The 20,450-nt window shown below is 38.7% G+C and overlaps 1 protein-coding gene across 3 annotated transcripts in view; it reads left to right on the forward strand.

Moving 5' to 3' along the window:
• The window catches only part of ppp2r2bb (protein phosphatase 2, regulatory subunit B, beta b), a 62,448-nt gene extending 42,032 nt beyond the window's left edge, over positions 1–20,416 (forward strand). The window contains exons 1-9 of one of the 3 annotated variants that reach the window (XM_026941513.3): positions 628–3,618; positions 7,417–7,514; positions 8,427–8,592; positions 9,187–9,299; positions 14,160–14,337; positions 15,437–15,601; positions 15,730–15,899; positions 16,101–16,192; positions 19,593–20,416. In XM_026941513.3, the coding sequence (XP_026797314.1) occupies positions 3,579–3,618; positions 7,417–7,514; positions 8,427–8,592; positions 9,187–9,299; positions 14,160–14,337; positions 15,437–15,601; positions 15,730–15,899; positions 16,101–16,192; positions 19,593–19,872 (1,302 nt within the window). In that variant the 5' untranslated portion in view covers positions 628–3,578 and the 3' untranslated portion in view covers positions 19,873–20,416. Of the gene's footprint in view, positions 1–627; positions 3,619–7,416; positions 7,515–8,426; positions 8,593–9,186; positions 9,300–14,159; positions 14,338–15,436; positions 15,602–15,729; positions 15,900–16,100; positions 16,193–19,592 lie in introns of those variants that run through there. The other 2 variants (XM_026941512.3, XM_026941511.3) reach the window with 2 other exon arrangements.
• Positions 20,417–20,450: the final 34 nt, after the last annotated feature.

The raw sequence follows: 20,450 nt of genomic DNA on the forward strand, positions 1-20,450 counted from the left end.
GAGGAGTGAGTTTCTAGTGGGTAGTATTTTCTATGAACCCAGATGTTTGCGTCAGGTGGTCAATTCCTTAATTATCTAATGATAAATGCTGATAAATTAAATGTAAATGCTAACTAGTTTGAATATAAACAATGAAAACATTTAAAGTATTAAGTTATCAGCATTTAACATGCAGGGAAAATCACAGACATCCGTATCCAGTTGAGAATAAAATGATCAGACGACCGCTGAGTTTGTCGAAAAACAGTACGTAATTCTCCTGTAATTTTTTCGCTAATCTGGATGGAAGTAAAGTCACAGAGTAGCACCTGTACAATAAGAAATTACCCAGGACTCCAGGTAAATTTAATCCTGTCCAGATCGGGCTTTTGTTTAGACTTTCTGCTCTGTGTTGTGGTCTGTGTTTGCCATGTCTGACTTTGCTTTGATCTTCTGTTTTTTTTTTTTTCTGTCAGTTTGCCTCCTTTCCTTCCTCATTTGTTTTGTGCAGCACGGTGACTTTGTTCCCCACACAACAGCAAAAAAAAAAAAAAAAAAAGAGAGAGAGAAGAAAAATCTGTCTCCCTTTTTGAGGGCCTGAATTTTTCAGGCTAGTTTCAGGTCTTTTGTGTTTTTTGAGATATAGTGGAAATTTTGCTGAACCCTGGCAACCGTGGATAATGCTATTCCCTCTTCTGTGTGCACCTCACTGTCGACGGAAAGTGTGTGTGTGTGTGTGTGGGTGGGGGTGTGTGTGTGTTTTCACATGTCTGGATGTAAGTGCCAGACTGTCTGTGATCACAGGACAAAGTAGCAGTGCTTCTGCTCTCGTCAGATTGGTTCAATTAATTAGCTTCTCCCATTCAGTTGCTCCCATATGTAATGTGTTAATAACGACAGGGAAACCCCAGTTTTCAGATTTGGCTGCCTCCTTTTAAGAGGAGATGGCAGCCTCACTTGATTAACCCACTGACCATTATAGGCTACAAAAGACGCTGTCACAATCCAAGTGGATGCATAAAGGACATTGGTTTCTCATTTTTACAGACTGCATGCAAGTTTTCCATCCACCAGCTTTCTATCTCCTTGCATGTGTAATTGTGTTCAGTTTGCCATATTACCAGGCTGGGTTTTTTGTGCTTTCTGTTACTGATAACGATGAAAAATGCTTTGAGAAGGAGTCAGAAAATTGGATTCTCCTAGGGCCTAATTAGGTCAGCATGTTTCACATCTCCGAGAAACTGAATTTGAAATTCAGATTCCACAAGGAATGAGAATATGATTTAGATGTAATTATTTGTGCCCCAGTACACCTCTTTGTGATACACCCTATGATGCATTGTGCATGATATGATTGTTTGACATGTTGACAGAGCAGCACATTGAGTGCAGTTATTATGGGGCTCTTTGTGTGTGTATGCGTGCTCAAGGTACAAAGCATTCTAATGAAAGCTCCACTGGGAGAACACATCTGTGGCAACACTGATGGGTCACACAAAGTCCTCTATTCTTGTCTTTTTCAAACCTATATGAACACAATAATCTGATCTTTTTAAAAAGATTTGGGTCATATGTTGGTTATATGTTCTTAGTTGGACACATATTTGATACAAGCCCATGCATGCCACTGTCAGATTGAAATTCATCTGCTGGATCCTCTCCTCTACCCACATAGAGATGGCAGTAGCTGATAAAATCCTAAACTAAAGCTATGCATCTGTTTTTGTTTTTTTTTGCTGCCATCTCTTCTGGATCATGAGCAACCACTGAAGCATAAATATCTTTGTGGTGAATCTGCTGATTCATTCATTTTATCACTACTGTTGCAATGAAGGATTGTCTCTTAAATATGCTTTTGTTATTGTCTTGACACATGTAAATTTCTGTCCTTTCAGACCAGGACATCTGATTCTAATAATAATGAGAGATGTGAGTTGCTTACACGCATGTGAACCATCAAAGGTAGAAAGATGGGATCTGAGCAAGAAATAAGAATGGAGTAATGGAGTAAAGCTTGTAATGGCATTGCAGGTCTACTTAAACTGAGAAAGCCTCAATGGGTTATTATGTGGCCCAGCTTGTCTGAGAGCTAAATGTGTTAAGTAGCTTATCACAGTTTGTGTGAATGATACAGTGAGAGAGATATAAGGTAGGGTTTCAATAACAACACAATAAGTATTTGTACTAGAGAATCAAAAGCCCTTACGTAAGTAAATGTTTCCTTATATTATGAAACAAGCCTTTAACCATGCACACAATGGCTCATTTACCATCAGGGGCCATTAGGTAAGAGCACCATTAAACAACTGTACCACTGTAAGCATAGTACTTCAGTCTGAGTCCAATTGTTCTATTTTAGTGTTTCTTACATAAGAGGGTACAGAGTCACTTCATAGCCACTAGACACTAGTAACTGTAGTGCAAGCACCACACTTATGGGAGGTTCTCCCCAACTATTGTGTATATACTGTATTCTAGGCTCTTCCCTGACCTGACTTTATACTGGTTTTGTCTGACATTTTGTCTGACGTGTTTTACAAGTTTATGACAATAACACAATCCAATTTAATGAGACAGACTGAGTTGCATGTCTCAGAATCTGAGTTGGATTGGATTTGGAACAACATACAAATATGGTTTGCATCTGACTGTATTTTTTTTGTCTGTTTAGAATGCAGCAATTCTTTCCTGCTCAAATCAGATATGCTGAAAATTAAGATTTGATTTGTGTGAGCATATGGGTTGTATGTTGCATTTTTGTTGAACAGTTTGCTTAAATAACATCCTTTCTACCCTGGACATTCGGGAAATGAAAAGTTTTTTATTCTGTTGACTGACAGCTTACAGACTGAACTTTTCATATGGTTACATCTGTTGGCCTCAGTACAATTAATAAATTAGAAAAGTTATATAAGGTCTGTGCCCAATTCCAAAACATCAACATAACCTCAGTAAAAGCTTATTTTTGTCCAAAGTGTAAATACTTCTGCCCCTTCTTGTCGAGGCTATTGCTAGATGTGGCTTAATAGTGTGTGCCAGTATTGAAAATCCTGCTGCTGACTGAATTGAGTGTTAATTCTCTAAATTTTGTGGCTCCTGTTCAAATCTCAAGAACAAAATCTGTGGAAGATTCACATAAAGCCTTTCCTCTACAGTCCAGAAAGGGTTGTCATGGAAACTGTGCACTTAAATTCTCCACTGAGACGATAGAAAAGCACATGAAGGTGTGTTGAGGGGTGAAAAACAACAATCTAGTGCTTCCTTTTTCTACTATTCTCTTTCTTTCAGTACACTATGAAGAGTTTCTGAAGAAACAAAGGGATTATTCACAAACCACCTCTTTTTGCCTTTGCCTTGAATTCAAGCTAATGATGGACAGGAGACTACTTTCAGAGCTCTGGGGATACTATGAGAATGTGAGGAGAGAGCTGATTAGATGCAAGGTGATACACTGCTGATACCAAAGTAGCCAATAGTGAAGAGACGATAGAGGGAGAGCAAAAGAGATAGAGAAGGCATCTAGCATAGCCGAGACAGTGCCTTTTCTTTTCTAGAGAAGGACTGCATAGCAACAGTGCATCTCAAAATCAGAGAAACAGATGCATCTGCTTGAAGAGGACCATCAGAGATGTGACAAAGGTAGGAACTCTTCTGCATTGCAGAGAGTTAACAGTTTTCTGATGAGGTCATCTATTGAACACAAATGTTCTTTTGTATCAACGAGGGCTGTTAGAATATAGTCATGTGCTGTTCAGTGCTGCCTTAGCTCGGCTCTCATTTTGAATTGGTCCATACCCATCGCAGGCTTCAAGAAAAGCTTCATGAGCAGTTTTGCCTTGGGTTTCTCTGGTATTTTTGAAAACCTGCCTTAAAGCAGTTGCTTATGAATATGTACTCTGATGCCTTAGAGACTGTTTTATTGTATTTTTGCCTTCAGCACTTGTTTGTATGAACTAGTATTCTCTGGTTTATTTAATTTGCACTGTGATTCATGTGTGAAAATTCCACTCCTCAGTGACAGGCTTTTGTGTTATTATAAAAAGCTACAGAATAAAGCAATTTAACACATCTGATGAGAGTAGTACTGTACATATTTTACATTTCTTTAGAATTACTCTACTTACTGAGATGTCAGGACTTTGAGGCTGATTTCTTTTTTTTTTAAATGATCCAAAGCTATCTGTTCAAACTAGGGGTCACATTTATGAAAACGTGTAGAAAATGTATGCACAAGAAAATTGGCATGTCACATGTATACACACAGTTGTACACATTGGATATTGATAAAAAAATAAAATGCTCTAAAATGCTCTGCTCATGCATGCACACACTCATTTACAAAAAAGACACATCTTCGGATATATAGTAAACAACTTGCCTTTAAAAGGGTGATTTTATGGGTGCAAGCTATTCCCCAAATTATTTGGAGCACCAACAATAGTGTGAAAATCTCTCATTGTTGTCTTTTCTTTTGTTTTCTTCCTTTGCTCAGCATTTTTCAGCACTTCTTGAATCATGGTCTTGCTTAGAGACACACACCAACGTAAACACACACAATTCAGTGCAGCTCAGCTCTTGCTGTGTGGCTCTTATCTCTCTGTCGTCTCCCCCCTTTATCTTCTCGCCACCACTCACTGAAACACAGAATGCTTGTTAGTAAATCACCCACAGGTGCAGCCCCATCCTTACCACTCACTCTCCCGACTCCACCCTCCATTCACAAACCCACACTGGACCACACCCCTGCCTCCACACCCATGTTCCTCCCAAATTGGGTCACCTGCCAGTTCCCTCCCACCAGCCAGCTCTTCCCTAGCATGCAACAGCTACCAACCAGGGAGAGTGAAGGCTAATGCAGGCTTCCTCCAAGACATGTGAAGCCAGCCTACTGCATCTTTTTGAACAGCTGCTCGTGCAGCATTACTGCCCAGAGCAACACACTCTGAAGAAAGCACACCTGAGCTCATAGAAATCCATGACTGTCTAGTGTCACTGTGATTGACAGGGGAGAGAGAGTATATCATCCCTCTCACCCAGAGAGCATGGCCAATTTTTTTTTTTCCAATGCAGTTTCTACAAATGTGTTGTCAGAAGTATTTCTAAATATATGCAAGTCTTCACATACAAAAATAACTTGATAAATCACATTAGAGGTTAGCTCCTCTACTGCATAATCCAAAGCCCAACTCCAGTATGTTATAAAGTGTGCTGTGAAAGTCACTGGCTCCATTGGTTCCATTCCTCACCAAGCTACACCAGTCTAGAGCAGTAAAATACAGATCCCTCCTGCCTGAAGTATCACATTGTGTCAAAGCCACACAATCAAAACCAGTAAAAACCTTAACAATGTCTTTCTCCTATTTTCACCGAACCAGCATCTTTCCCTGAAAACACCACATTCCACCAGGAAACATTAAACTGTAGTGCTGTGTTATGCAAACAGTCTGCAGTACTGAACTGGGACAGCTGAAACTTACACTTACCATTTTTCAAACAGTTTTGGACTTCAGTTTGCACAGAAACATGTGTACTATCAAACTTCTCCTGTGCTAGTTTTCCCCTGTAGTGGACATCCCAAAATATTTGTCTAGGAGTTGAGGTCTTAGCTATTTGTGGATATGAATTTCCAAATACAGGTGTGACAGAAAAAGCAAATAGAGGTAAAAGAGAAACTACTTCACACCCTCAATGTGTATTGCAAGGAAGAGGATTTCTGGCCAGTTAAGATTGCTTGCTTTGAACTGAAATATATCCAGATGTTCAAAAAACAGTGCTAATTTTTCAGTTCAGGTCTACAAATAAATCCCAAATGCACATCTACTTCTAAAATGTTCAGTGGTTTGCATTTGTACACAAAATATTCTCCACTTGTGGGTGCGTGTATGTTTACCATGGGTACGTGCAGACAGAGCGTTTTGCCATGGAGCTGATGTTAACATGATGCCGACAGAAATAACTGTGCATCAATATGTGGTATGACGTGTGCTGTATCAGATGATACCACATTCACATCTCATTGCAGAAATGTACACAGGTTGTGTATATCCACATGGACTGATGCTTTCTGCAGTGCATGTCAGTTTTGGGCTTATTAAGGAGTGAATTTTTTTGGGAAAAGAATAGCTGAGCAGAAAGCAGCCATTGTCTAGCAAGTCCCGTTTATTGTTCATGGCAAAATATTGTTGATATAGCAAGCATGGTGAATTTATAGCTTGACATTTGTTAATCAAATGGTGCACATTCTTACACATATTGTCACTCAGTGCAGCACAGAACTGTTTTGATATCCAAGCAGCAGACTTTACAGGGCTTCACGCTTTTCAAGTGGAAAGGATCCCCCCACTCCCTTGTTTTATTTCAGGATTTATTTTTATTTTTACTTCAGACTGTGCTGAAATTACACTCACAGCCATTTTATTAGTAACACCTCTACACCTGCCCATTCATGCAGTTGTCCAGTCAGCCAATCATGTGGATGCAGCACAGTGCATAAAATCATGCAGATACCTGTCATGAGCTACAGTTAATGTTAATCTCAATCTTCAGAATGAGAAAAAATATGATCTCAGTGACCATGGATGCTGGTGCCAGATAGTCTGATTTGAGTATTTCAGAAAATGCAGATCTCCTGGTATTTTCACACACAACAATCTATAGAGTTTACATAGGATGATGCATAAAACAAAAAAATAACTTCCAGTGAGTGGGAGCTCTGTGGGCAGAAACCCCTTGTTGATGAGAGGGGTCAGAGGAGAGTGGGCAGACTGATTCGAGCCGACAGGAACTCTCTGGTAATTCAACCCCTCTTTACAGGGTTTGGCCTTTTTACCTGTCTAGTTTGGGTGAGCCTGTGAGCACCGTAGCCAGATTCCTGTTCTTGGTTGACAGGAGTGGAAACCAATGTGGTATTCTACTGTAGTAGCCAATCCATCACAAGGTTTGGCATTCTGAAATACTTTTCTGCTCACCACGGTTGTGAAGAACAGTTATTTGAGTTAGTGTAGTCTTCATGTCAGCTTGAACTAGTCTGGCCATTCTCTTCTCCACTCTCTCATTAACAAGGCATTTCTGAAACAAAAATTCTGCCACTCACTGGATTTTTTGTTTGTTTTTTGCACCATTCTATGTAAACTCTATAGACTGCTATGCATAAAAAACCCAGGAGATCCACAGATTCGGAAATACTCTAACAATCCAGTTTGGCAGCAACAACCATGCCACAGTCAAAGTCAGTAAGATCACAATTTTACCCCATTGTAATGTATGATGTGAACATTAAGCTCTTAGACTGTACCTGCATGATTTTATGTTTTGCCACATAATTGGCTGATTGGGTAATTGCATGAATGAGCAGGTGTTTAGGTGTTCCTATTAAAGTGGTCGGTGAGTGTATATTCCTATTACTAATATACACATTATCTTTTTATCTTTATCCAGCTGACATCATATCCACTGTTGAGTTCAACTCCACTGGGGAGCTCCTTGCCACAGGGGACAAAGGAGGTCGAGTGGTGGTGTTCCAGAGAGAGCAGGAGGTAGGAGTATGTACTATACAGTACTATTCACTGCTAGCTGATCCCCATTAACTGACTGTTAGCCTCAGTTTCATACTTTATACCCATTCCTCAATAAAACACACAGTACTTTATAGTTTGATAGTAAACATAATAAATCAGGACTAATTTAATTGCACTGCTTTTGACCCACTCATATCTCACAAATTGTAACTACAAATTTATATCTAAAATGTGGTGGTTTGGTTATTTGTTAAAGAGAAACTGAGTAAGGCTGAGTAAATCCATCTTTGTCCCATCTTCCTCTCTTGTTTGCTGTTTGCTCTCTAAAGCCGTTTCATGGTACATGCTAATCTCTGGTAACAGTGAGGTGTCCCGCATTCCCCCTCCCTTTAAAACCCACCAAGGTTAAGCCTGGTCCCATTAAGATATCCCCCTCCATTCGACTCTTCTCTTTCCTGTCTATTGATTCTGATGCTTTCCGAAGAGATAGTCCACCCTTTGGGATTCCATGGCCTGATTGAGCTTGCCCACAATGACGAATCACCGAAAAGGCTTATGTTAATGCCTTGCTCTCTCCTTCTTAAAGCAAAGAGAAAAAATGAAATAATTACCCACACATGTGACATTGCAATGCAGTACAAATGAGAGAGGTCTGGGGATTTCAGCCACAAAGGAACAAGAAGAGAGATACATATCCAAAAGCCAACATATGATGTACTTATTTGTTCCAACCCTCTGACTAGGATATATGTATAATTGTATTGACACAGGGGCCATGTGTATACTGAAAATCAAGCATATTACTTTGCTGTGCAAATTGCTTTTAATTATCTGCCATTTTCAAAGGTATTCCTTTGAGAATACCTCTGAAAATGGCAGACACTTAAAATTTCTCTAACAGCGTAGTCTTTTATCATTGGTTTTCTTCAGAGTAAGAACCAGCCACATCGACGAGGGGAGTACAACGTTTACAGCACTTTTCAGAGCCATGAGCCTGAGTTCGACTACCTGAAAAGCTTGGAAATTGAGGAAAAGATCAACAAGATCCGCTGGCTGCCTCAGCAGAATGCTGCCTACTTCCTCCTCTCCACCAATGGCAAGACAGATCAGTTTTTATTTTGATCTCATGACTATTTAAATATTTAGAATCCCAAGGACTGGGAGGAGTTACTGGTTTAAAGGAAAGGTGAAAACTAGCAGTACCTGTTATAACCCCCAGGCCTGAATGCACCAACTCTGTAGCCTCAAGCATCATATTTGAACAGCTGTTACTGAACCCAAGAAAAATGTTATACATCACAGAGTTATACATCACTTGGGTAAAATGGCACAAGGGAATTAAATTTTGCTACCCTAGAGTTATAAACTCTCATATACCTAAGTTCACTGACCCATACAAAGCTGCAGTCTGCATTTACTTGCTTTGCAGATTAGACTGGGAAGTGTGCCAAGAAGCCAGCATGAAAGTGTTGGCTTGCTTTTGCTTTAATCAGGTTAATTGGAAGTTATTGATCTTATCTGATTTTTCTTCTATCTGTTCTGGTCATGCCAATTTTGTTCACTGTTCTTGCTTGCCCTCATCTAGTGAAGTGATTCAGCACATTTTTGATGTCCTGAAAGCACACATGGTTTGGCACCATACTCTTGTTATTTTAGACCATAGTTCTCATAGTTCTTGTTGTTGTCTCAGATAAAACTGTCAAGTTGTGGAAAATCAGTGAGAGAGACAAGCGACCAGAGGGTTATAACCTGAAGGATGACGACGGTAGGGTGCGGGACCCCACCACCATCACAGCGCTGAGGGTAAGATATCATGCTTCCTCACTCTTTTCTGTGGTGGTAGCAGACTGAATACCGAGTCTTAATTACTTGGCACTACAATGTGATATGAAAGAAAAGCTTATGGAACCAGAACGTTTTTATAGCTTGCCAAACACCAGAGATGGTCATTCAGGGATTTTGGGGGAGGAGATGATTTTGGGCTTCGGTGGAAAGACCTTTGCTAATGTTTCAGGTCCCCAGTGACTGGATTCTAAGCAGGTCCATCTGTCAGTGCAGACCTAGAGAGGGAGGGTCAAAGCCATGTTGGGTATAAATGCCAAAAAACATCTTCCTTCGCTCCCACATAAAAGATGATCACACTGGAAAGATAAAGCTAGTTCTAAGGGCAGCCCATAGATGTTAAGGATGTGGACAGATCTTTGGCAATGCCAGTTTAATACTAATTAAAGGAATAGTTCAACCAAACAGTGTTAGCGTGGCATTTTGCCATCTGTTCTTCTCCTCCTTTTTTGACTTTCTCGACTAAGACCGATCACCTTATCAAAATGCTGTTGTTGCATTATTGTAAATGCCATGTTATTACTAATCAAATGAGGAGCTTAGCTAAACAATACCAACATGGCTAACATAAATCCTTTTGGGATCTGTGTTGCATTTCTTCTACTTTTTTTGCCGTTTCGTCTTAGCTGAGGCAAAGTTCTTAAGCTCTTAGGATTTCTTAAAGAGCATCATCTGGGTCTATGATAGGAGGGCACACTATTGTGGTAAGCACAGAAAGTCTACACACTATTTTGACCTCAAGCAGTGTCAATCATCTCTATCCCTCCATAGTTTCATATTTCATGCAGCACCTTAATAAGCCTTTATTCACATCTTTGGAAATCAATTGCAGTTGCATTGGCTAAATGGGATATTAAGGCCAGCCTTCCCATTAGCACCTATTGCTCTGAGATCATCAAGTGAGTTGCTTATCATTTTGCTGTTATTGGGATACTGACATGACCAGTAGTCTGCGTTTTTTTTTGTTGTTGTTTTTTTTTAAAGATACATAATGATGTAGAGACAAATGTAATACCTTGGGAATGGTATGAAGAGTGGATAGTGTAGAGTAGTATGCAGCACTGAATTGCATTTTGTAGCTTTTTTTTTTTTTTTATTAGGGACAAAGGCTGTAATGCCAAGAAAATAAAAAAAATAGAAATGAAGTAAAATATGTCCTCTGGAAAAAGAGACAATATGCACAAAGGTTAATAAAAAATCTTCTGAATTGAAACACAATCCATGGGAGATACTTTATAGTCTCTTTTATAGTCTCTTTTATGGTTTCTGTGCTCAGAGTCAGGGTAATAGTGTGTTGCTGTTATTATTATTATTATTATTATTATTATTATTATTAGTCAAGTCAAACTTTATCTATAAAGCACATTTAAAAACAACAGAAGTCACTGTTTTAAATGCATGTACAGGAGGATAATTGCATTACTGTGCCATGCCAAGCTGTTAACAGATGGCTGTGTTAGACAGTACTCAGACAGTCACTCCCTCAACACACACATTTATGCTATTCTTTTCTTTCTCACTCCCTCAGTGCCTCTCCTTTTTCTCAGACAGCTACTGTAATGAGTCTTTTCCTTCACATAGCCCGTAACTAAGACAACACCCACTGCATACTAGACTGGGGTAGTGTTCACTAGCTTTCCTCCTGTTGTTGCACTTTAAAATTTATAGGGAATTTCCTAGCAGAATTGTGTGTGTATGTGTGTATTGTGGAGAGGAGAACCACTCCAAATAGAACAATAGCTTCCTCACATCACAAACAAATTGTGGCTTAGCTGTTCATTAGAAACAATAGCGTGTGATGGATGTTTGGGTGTGCTAAAAAACTAGAGATTTTTTAAGCCACATAATAGAGTAGGAATAGGGTAGGAAGCATCGTGAAGCTGATATAAATATATGCTCCCCTCCTCCAAACACACCAAAGACACACACAAACACACACACACACACACACACACACACACTTTGCCAGATGATTGCTATGACTTGCACAGATGACTGCAAGTCTTAATACATCAGTTCAAAAATAAATGAATGATGAAGTACTAGCAGCTATGCCAATATTTAAACATAATTGGCAGAGATATTATTACTAACTTGTCTCTTCCTTGTTAATTGCTGAATATCCCAGCACATAAATTTAATTAAAGGTTGATTCAAATGTAACCTCAATCAGCCTGTGTTTCAGTACTGATACTGACTAAAGGCCTTGCAAAGAAGAGCTATGTATATAATTATTAAATATACTAAGTTTTACTAGACATAAATGAAAGTTGACAGTGGTGTTACTATGGTGTTAAACATCTTTATTCGTCACTGCTCTTGTCTTGATTAATGGTGCATTTTATTTCCATTAAAAACTTTTAACAACTCAGTTTCACCAAGCATGATGTACATGGTGGAATATGTTTTCCATTTAGCTGTAAAGACTGTCTTTCCTCCCCCAAAACACCTTAAAAATACCCCCTGTGCAGTGATAATGACCTGCCTCAGCAGGAACGTTCAACCCTTCCCCCTCCCATCACTCTAAACAGCGAGACACATCTGTAGTGTTAGAGAGGGCTGTCATTAGAGGGGGTCTATCCCCATAAAGCAGGTGATGGAATGGAGGGGGTAAAAGCACTCTCCTGCAGGAGGGTGCATGTAGGGGCTGCACTCTTTAAATTAGTCATCATTAAGGGAAAGCTTTCTGACAAAAGAACTGTGATTCCTATTAGACCCCACTGTAGGAGCTCTTGGTACATAATGATAAATGGTCTGGCTGCACAGTACTGCCAGGGTCAAGTCATTTACTAGAGCCTCTGGCTGGATATGGAGGATTTGTGCAAGAGAAAACACTGTCAGAGGAAATGTGAGAATTATTTAAAAAAAAAAAAAAAAACTCCATATGCTTTTAATGTAATTGGGTGAACAGTGTAGGAATTACAGCACTTTTTATATGTGGTCCCTCCTTTTTAAGGGGCAAAAAGTAATTTGACAGTTGGCGGCTAACTTGTTCCATGGCCAGGTGGAACCCTCATTATTTCACTGGCAAGTAAGCAAATGAAAGATCTAGAGTTGATTTCAAGTGTGGCACTTGTATTTGGAATTTGATACTGTTAACTCTCAGTATGAAATCCAAAGAGCTGTCACTGCCAGTGAAGCAAGCCAACATTTGGCTGAAAAATCAAAACAAACCCTTCCTAGAAATAGCAAAAGCATTAATTGTGGCCAAATCAACTATTTGGTAATTCTTAAAAAGAAAGAACACCAAAAAGTTTAAAAACAACGGTGGTGGATAAAAGAAAAATTCTTTCAGAAGAAGAAGACAGAGTGACAGAAGAATTTCTTTCTATATCAAAGTCAACAATCAAAAGAAGACTTCACAAGAGTAAATACAGAGGGTTTACCACAAGATGTAGACCACTGGTAAGCCTCAAAAACAGGAAGACCAGATCAGAGTTGACCAGATGATCCCAAAACACCACATGTATGGCTACCAGTGGAACTGCTTCCCTCGTATTTATTGATGATGCAACTGCTGATTAAAGCAGCAGGATGAATTCTGAAGTATACTGGGCTATATTATGTGCTCGGATTCAGCCAAGTGCACCAAAACTCACTGGATGGTGCTTCACATTGCAGATGGGCAGTGACCTGAAGCATACTTCGAAAGCAACCCAAGACTTTTTTTTAAGGTGGAATGTTCTGCAAGTCATTCACCTGACCAGATTATAATTGAGCATGCATTTCACTTGCTGAAGATAAAACTGAAGGCAGAACACCCCAAGAACAAGCAGAAACCGAAGACATTTGAAATAAAGGCATGGCAGAGCATCAACAGGGATGAAACCCAGCATCTGGTGATGTCTGTGGTCCCAGACTTCAGGAAGTCATTTAGAACCAAGTATTAAAATTGAAAATTTTATTCTTTATACAGTTAATTATTACAATTAATTATGTAACTGTTAATTTGTCCAATTACCTTTGGTCCCTAAAAAGGTCCGGGGGGGTGCATATAAAAAGTGCTATAATTCCTACACTGTTCACCCAATTTGGATGTACATACCCTCAAATAAAAGCTAGATTAAAAAAAGAAAGAAAGAAAGAAAAGAAAAAAGAAAAAATAGATGTTCTCCTTTGGATAGCCTAAAGACTGCACTTTTTCCAAAAATATCTTACGTCTCAATCATTGAACAGTCCATAACTTCACTTTGATACAACAGATGTAAAGTTAAAACTGAGATGAGAAATGACTCTTATGTTCATACTCAAGTTCTTTTTAACACATGCAGCATTGCTTGACTCAGTATTCAGTTAAATAAGAGAAATGATTTATAATCAAACTATCTGGTGTTACCCGGATGAGGATGGGTTCCCCTTTGAGTCTGGTTCCTCTCAAGGTTTTTGCCTCATGTCATCTCAGGGAGTTTTTCCTTGCCATCGTTGCCTCTAGCTTGCTCATTAGGGATACATTTTAAATTTTAAATAAATTTTTTGTACCTGGATTTCTGTAAAGTTGCTTTGTGACAGTGTCCATTGTTAAAAGCTCTACATAAATAAAATTGAATTGAATTGAATTGAAAGTTTGCACTTTGAGCTCATATTCACTATTTAATTTCATCTCTGATATACTGTGGTAGATAGCTGAAATAACTTTCTAATGTCCAAATATTTATATTTATATTTATACCTGACTGTATGTGATGTATATAAAACAGCCGCAGATCTATTTTATAGCATTATGCTTTTGTGGGTGATACAGTACAATACAAAGACATTTTCTTTTAATTTTTCTCTCTCAACCAATCACACTCCTTCTCCTCCCCATCTATACACTCTAAGGTGCCAGTGTTGATGCCCATGGACCTGATGGTGGAGGCTACACCTCGGCGAGTGTTCTCCAATGCACACACCTATCACATCAACTCTATTTCAGTGAACAGTGACAACGAAACGTATATGTCAACAGATGATCTTAGGATCAACCTGTGGAACCTGGAAATCACTAACAGAAGTTTCAGTATCCTTTAAGCATGTCTGTCCTACACTATGACTTTTTTTACAAGGAGACTACAAAGGCCTTAGACATTTAACCATGACCGTCTCAGACTTGTGATATAAAAATGAATGAATTTCCAGTGATAATTGAAGATGAGGCCAGTTATCTTATTTCACTAAATTAAATAAAAAGCTTGGACAGGTAAACACCACAACCCTGGCATACCTCGTTTGAATTTTGCCGTTTCACTACCTACAGACAGTTTGCCTTAACTGCATCCCTTCGAGGGCTTCCCCTATGCTACTGCACAGCGCAATTACCCCTTAACTAGTGTCCTTACCAAAGGTCATCAGGAGACAACTTACAGGCACGTCTGTCCATTGGTCACTATTGATCAGCAGGCTAAAGAGTCAGAAGCTTGAGTCTGAATGCATGACTCAAGAGACACAGAGCCCATACTGAGCCTCTTATTTGCCATGTCTCTAGCAATATCAGTCAGGATGAAGTCAGTAATCTTTTGATCCCATGCCACACCATGACGAATATCCTGTCAATGCTAAAAATAAACCCGCTTTTAAGATTATAGCAGATGTGCATCACCAAACCTGTTGGAGACATTTGCCATGGAAGGGGTTGCTCAGATGTGTGATTTAACCTTAGTTTATAGACCTCTAACCAGTCATTTGGGAAATATCAAGAAAATAATACACCTGTATAACTAGAATCAACTCAGCTACTGCATTTTTAAATACAACTGTTATGGAGCCATTGTGAAAATGTACAAAGTTTGGGTGGTTGGGTGTGTCTGATAATTTCAATGATTGCACTCACTGAAGTATTATTTATATAGAGAGGTTTTATCTCTGAAAATTCTGACCAACCTAGAATGACTGTGGACCTCTAGAACCACTGTCATCCTGACCTGGATAAAACAGTTACTGAAGATAGATGGCTGGATGAATGGATGGATGGGTGGATGGATGAATGAATGTTGACTTTTACCCATGCTAAAAATGACTAAAAATTTATTTTACCAGGAAGGGAACATTTGAGATTGAAAGGTGGTACCACCTTTCCACACAGAGTTTCATGTTACTGTTCCTTCACCATAACTCTTCAGACATTGTAGATATAAAGCCAGCCAACATGGAAGAACTCACTGAAGTGATCACAGCAGCAGAGTTTCATCCCAACCAGTGCAACACGTTTATCTATAGCAGTAGCAAGGGTTCCATACGACTGTGTGACATGAGAGCAGCTGCACTCTGTGACAACCACTGCAAATGTAAGTATATTCAGCATTTAAACATTCCTATTTCTGTATGTACTCTGATTTACGATGGATTAATTAACAAGAAGTTGTTCACACACCCATTCATGTCTCATTAATATGGTTCATTTAACACCCTCTAGTCTTTGAGGAACCAGAGGACCCCAGTAATCGCTCCTTCTTCTCTGAGATTATTTCCTCCATCTCTGATGTGAAGTTCAGCCACAGTGGCCGTTATCTAATGACCCGCGACTACCTTACTGTTAAAGTATGGGATCTTAACATGGAGAGCAAACCTCTGGAGACCTATCAGGTACAAGAGTTGCTTTTTGGTTAGGGGACTCCAAAACGATCACAGCAGGCTGCATTAGTCACATCAAATATCTTGAGTCACAATGATCAGCCTATGATAATTTCTTGTTTTTGTTCTTAATGATCTATAACCCTTAACATTTCTGTCTATTTAGACTGAAATCTAAATCTGAATCTGTTCATCTTTGTCTTTCTTTTACAGGTCCATGACTACCTGAGAAGTAAACTGTGCTCCCTCTATGAGAATGACTGTATCTTTGACAAGTTTGAATGTGTGTGGAATGGAACAGACAGGTACGTTTATATGATAACAGTGGCACACAGCAGGGTTTTATATAATAAAATCTTCAAATAGTTATGTTTAGTGCAGACTAGCTGCATCACTGTCATTCATTGTGAACCAGATACAAGTATTAGGGCAGTCATACAAATAAGAGAAGACATGTGCATTCAGTGTATGACCTACAGTATCTTCATGACAATGAGGCTTTGCTGTTTTCCACAATCTCTCTTTTAGATTAGGATTAGAGCTGAAATGCCAATGAAATAACATTTTAAAACATAGAGTCTTTTTATGTTATGTCCTCTTGGGTTAATTCAAATGATCCATTTTAATAAAAAAAATTTTTTTTTACATTTTTTTTTTATGTTTTTTATGTAGCACCTTTTACAAGCCCAAGATAGTTGTATAGAAAGTACAGAGCAATAACTGTATATATGGGTGGACATCATAACAGGGGTTGAAAAGTGACTCCAAAATGTCTCTGAGGCTCTTCAGTGGCTGGCTGCAGTACTGTTTTTAACCCCACCCATTCCCATGTTAGTGAATGGAAAACAAGCAAAACTTTCATTTTATATTACATACCCACAAATTATTTTCAGGATTGGTTTCAGTTCAGTTCAGTTGACTTTGGCATCTGCCCCAATACGTTTATCCACAATAAATGTGTTTTATAGGAGTTATTAATTTATAGGGGTTGATTAAGTGGGGCTGATGAACAGTTAGAAAGAGCAGTCTAGCCTCATGAACACACACACACACATTCTAACATCCAGCTCATACTGAGACTAGAGACCAGCGAAATTCACTTGTACCACAGATTTCCAGTGTTAACAACTTGGATAGTTATGTAGTAAAGCAATTGCTGAGTTGAAGCACATTTTCTTCAACTCAGCAATTTTCAGGTCATGCCCCATATTTTCAACTAGATTTAAATCTGGGCTTTGACTCAGCCAATCCAAAACACAAACCTGCCTTTTTTCAAGCCATTCCTTTGTAGTTTTTGGCTTGTGCTTTGACTCTTTGTCCTGTTGGAACATAAGTGTAGATGTGTGGCTGACTGGAACAGGTTTACCTCCACAGAAGGATTATATGTGGCTCCATTCTTACTGCCTGTGATGGCAACAAGCTTTCCAGTTCCTCCTGCTGAAAAGCAACTCTAGAGCATGATGCTACCACATGAGCTTGATCGTAGGAATGGTGATACCTGGGTGTTGGGTTGTATTTGGTTTTCACCAAACATTATGCTTTGGCTTTAGACCGAATGGCTAAACTTTAGTCTCATCAGACCACAGCTCTAAAATCTTTTCCTAACTATGGTAAAATCAACATGCTTGTCACCGTGCATGTTCCTGGCATGAAGAAGGGGAGTGTCCATGATCAACACGGGAGGGCAAGAGGCAGACACACTGTCTGACCTCCTGTATCTACTGCACACACACTGTCTGACTCTGGTTTCGCCTGCTGCGCTTTATCATTCAAGATGGCGACCTTCAGTTCAACCAAATTTAGGCTTCAAAACCACACAATGGGGGTCAGTGGTGCCATGCTGTCTGCTCATCTATACAGTCATTGGTAGAGACAGCCAAACTGTTTCCACAGCTATACTCTGTTCAGGTGGTTTTGCCCTGACAATCTTATATATCCATCTTGTATCATCTTTTAGTAGTGTGTAAATGATTTCACAGGCCAAACTGAACTAAAATTTACTGCCAGATTTCTATCATACTCACTAGGGATGTCATCAAATATGAATACGTTATTCAGAAATAGGACTGAAAGATAATGTAATATGTTCCATCTGTCCGTCTATCCCAATGTCCGAGATTCTCATTAAGAATCACAAGAATGAGTGGTTGAATGTTTGTAGGATTTATATGGAATTATCATTTTAACCACGGGATAAACTTCTGTAAGAACTGATCCAGTGTCAATATCACAGCAAGGGAAAATGTCTATAATAGTTTTTCTTCAATAGCTTCCTTCATTTTTAGAAAAGGGAGACACACTTTTCTTCTTTTCCTCAGTCATTGCATGAGAAGCAACAGTGATGCGCATTTCTGATTTATTTATAGCGACGCCACTCAGTGTAGCCCACGCAGACTACACTCTGTGCACAGGGCAGCGTATCTCTGCTGGGGTGTCGAAAAAAATATGCCCATAATTAATTTTAAAAATATTAACTTACACATGTTCCTTGCATTTTTTTTTTGTCATTCTTAAATGAATGGTGTCACTTGTTATTAAAAGACAATCTTCCTGGAAAATTATACAGATGTTATTGACTGGCTTCCCAAGTTTATATTACATTCTGATAGCATGTCCAGCAAACTTTTCTGATCTTTCTGGAATCTAGAAATTCCAAAAGCTAAAGTATATCTCACTCACTATCTTGATTTGGGAAAGCCATTGTTTTGAAATATATTTAGCTTGATTACTTAGTCACATTAAGTCACAGCAAACGTCCACAGGGCATTTATAGGGCATACATTATATATATATATATATATATATATATATATATATATATATATATATATATATATATATATATAATGAGAGAGAGAGATATATATATAATGAGAGAGAGAGAGAGAGAGAGAGAGTACTGTGCAAAAGTCTTAGGCACATGCAAAGAAATGCTGTAAAGATGCCTTCAGAAATAATGAAATTAAATGTTTCTACGTTAAAAAAAATCAGTAAAAAAAGCAGTAAACAGTAATAAATGAAACAAAGTCAATATTTGAATATTTGATGTGACAATCCTTTGCTTTAAAAAAATTATATATATATTTATTTATTTATTAGTCTCAGGTACCATATATGCAGGTTTATAAGGAAGTTAACTGGTAGGTTTTACTGAAGCAGCCACAGTTCTTCTCGAGACTTTGACTGTCACACTTGCTTCTTATTTTTGCAGCAAAATCCAGCAGCCTTCATTATGTTTTTTTTTTTTTTTTCTGGTCTGGAAAGTGTCTCTTATGTAATATTCTGCTTGAATCTGAATCTAATGCAGAAGTCATAAAATAAAAATCTACTAAAAAAAAAATCTAAGTTTTTACTAAAGAAATATGCTCAGTACTGGGTATATGTATGTATGTATATATATGTATGTATGTATATATATTGAAACTTGAGGGAGTTTCCCTGTTTTAATTAGTCTGCTAATATGTACATAAACTCAGGAGCTTTTACAGGATATGAAGGAAAACAGGATTTTCATGAATACCAAATTTCTTGTGTAAATGCTCCTTGCAAATAATTTGTTCATATCCAGCCTGATAAACAAGGCCCATTATTATAGCTAATAATTGTAAAATTAAAGTTAAACTTGTAAGCATTTAAACCACCTTTATATTATGAAGCACTCATTTGTTTGAAGGTTGTAAATCAATCTAATTCTTTCTCACTCAGTGTCCTGATGACTGGATCCTACAATAACTTCTTCCGCATGTTCGATCGTAACACCAAGCGAGATGTGACACTGGAGGCATCCAGGGAAAACAGCAAACCTCGGGCCATCCTAAAGCCACGCAAGGTGTGTGTGGGTGGCAAGCGGCGTAAAGATGAGATCAGCGTAGACAGCTTAGACTTCAGTAAGAAGATTCTTCACACAGCCTGGCACCCATCAGAGAATATCATCGCTGTGGCCGCCACCAACAACCTCTACATTTTCCAGGACAAAGTCAACTAGCATGTAGCGCTCAAGTTCTCCATCACAGAGACTGAATCTGATCCTTAAGGAAAGTGGCAGATTTGCTGCTTCTGGCTTTTGATTCGAAGGAGAACGTCTGGTTGAGCTTTTTGTTGAGCAAATAGTACCCACTGCACTCAATTATATGCACTGTTCATTTCAGGTTGCCAGAATGAAAAGATGGCTGCTGCCTGCTCCATTTCTTTCCATTTCCAAACCCCCTTGTTCTCCCGCACTGTAGTTCAATATGGACAGCAATAAAATGGACATTCAATTTTGCTGCAAAATCAGAACTGATCGCTCTCAGCCCCACATGTCTGACAAACTCACAAGATGCAGATATGGCTTAATGTTGCCAGGCTGCAGTTACCTCTTTTCTTCAACTATTTATTCACCATTTGACTTCATGGAGGCAGATGCATAATTTTGACATGGGACTACAGTTCGGATAGTGCGGCATCTCATTGGTTTAAGATGGAATTTAAAAAAAAAACAAAAAAAACTATGTAGCAATTTACTGCTTTTGTTCTAATTTTCTAAATAAACTCTAAAAAGGATAATAAAAATCAAGAGGAAGT

The sequence above is a fragment of the Pangasianodon hypophthalmus genome, chromosome 15 (genome assembly GCF_027358585.1).
Source record: "Pangasianodon hypophthalmus isolate fPanHyp1 chromosome 15, fPanHyp1.pri, whole genome shotgun sequence".
NCBI classification, from domain to species: Eukaryota; Metazoa; Chordata; class Actinopteri; order Siluriformes; family Pangasiidae; genus Pangasianodon; species Pangasianodon hypophthalmus.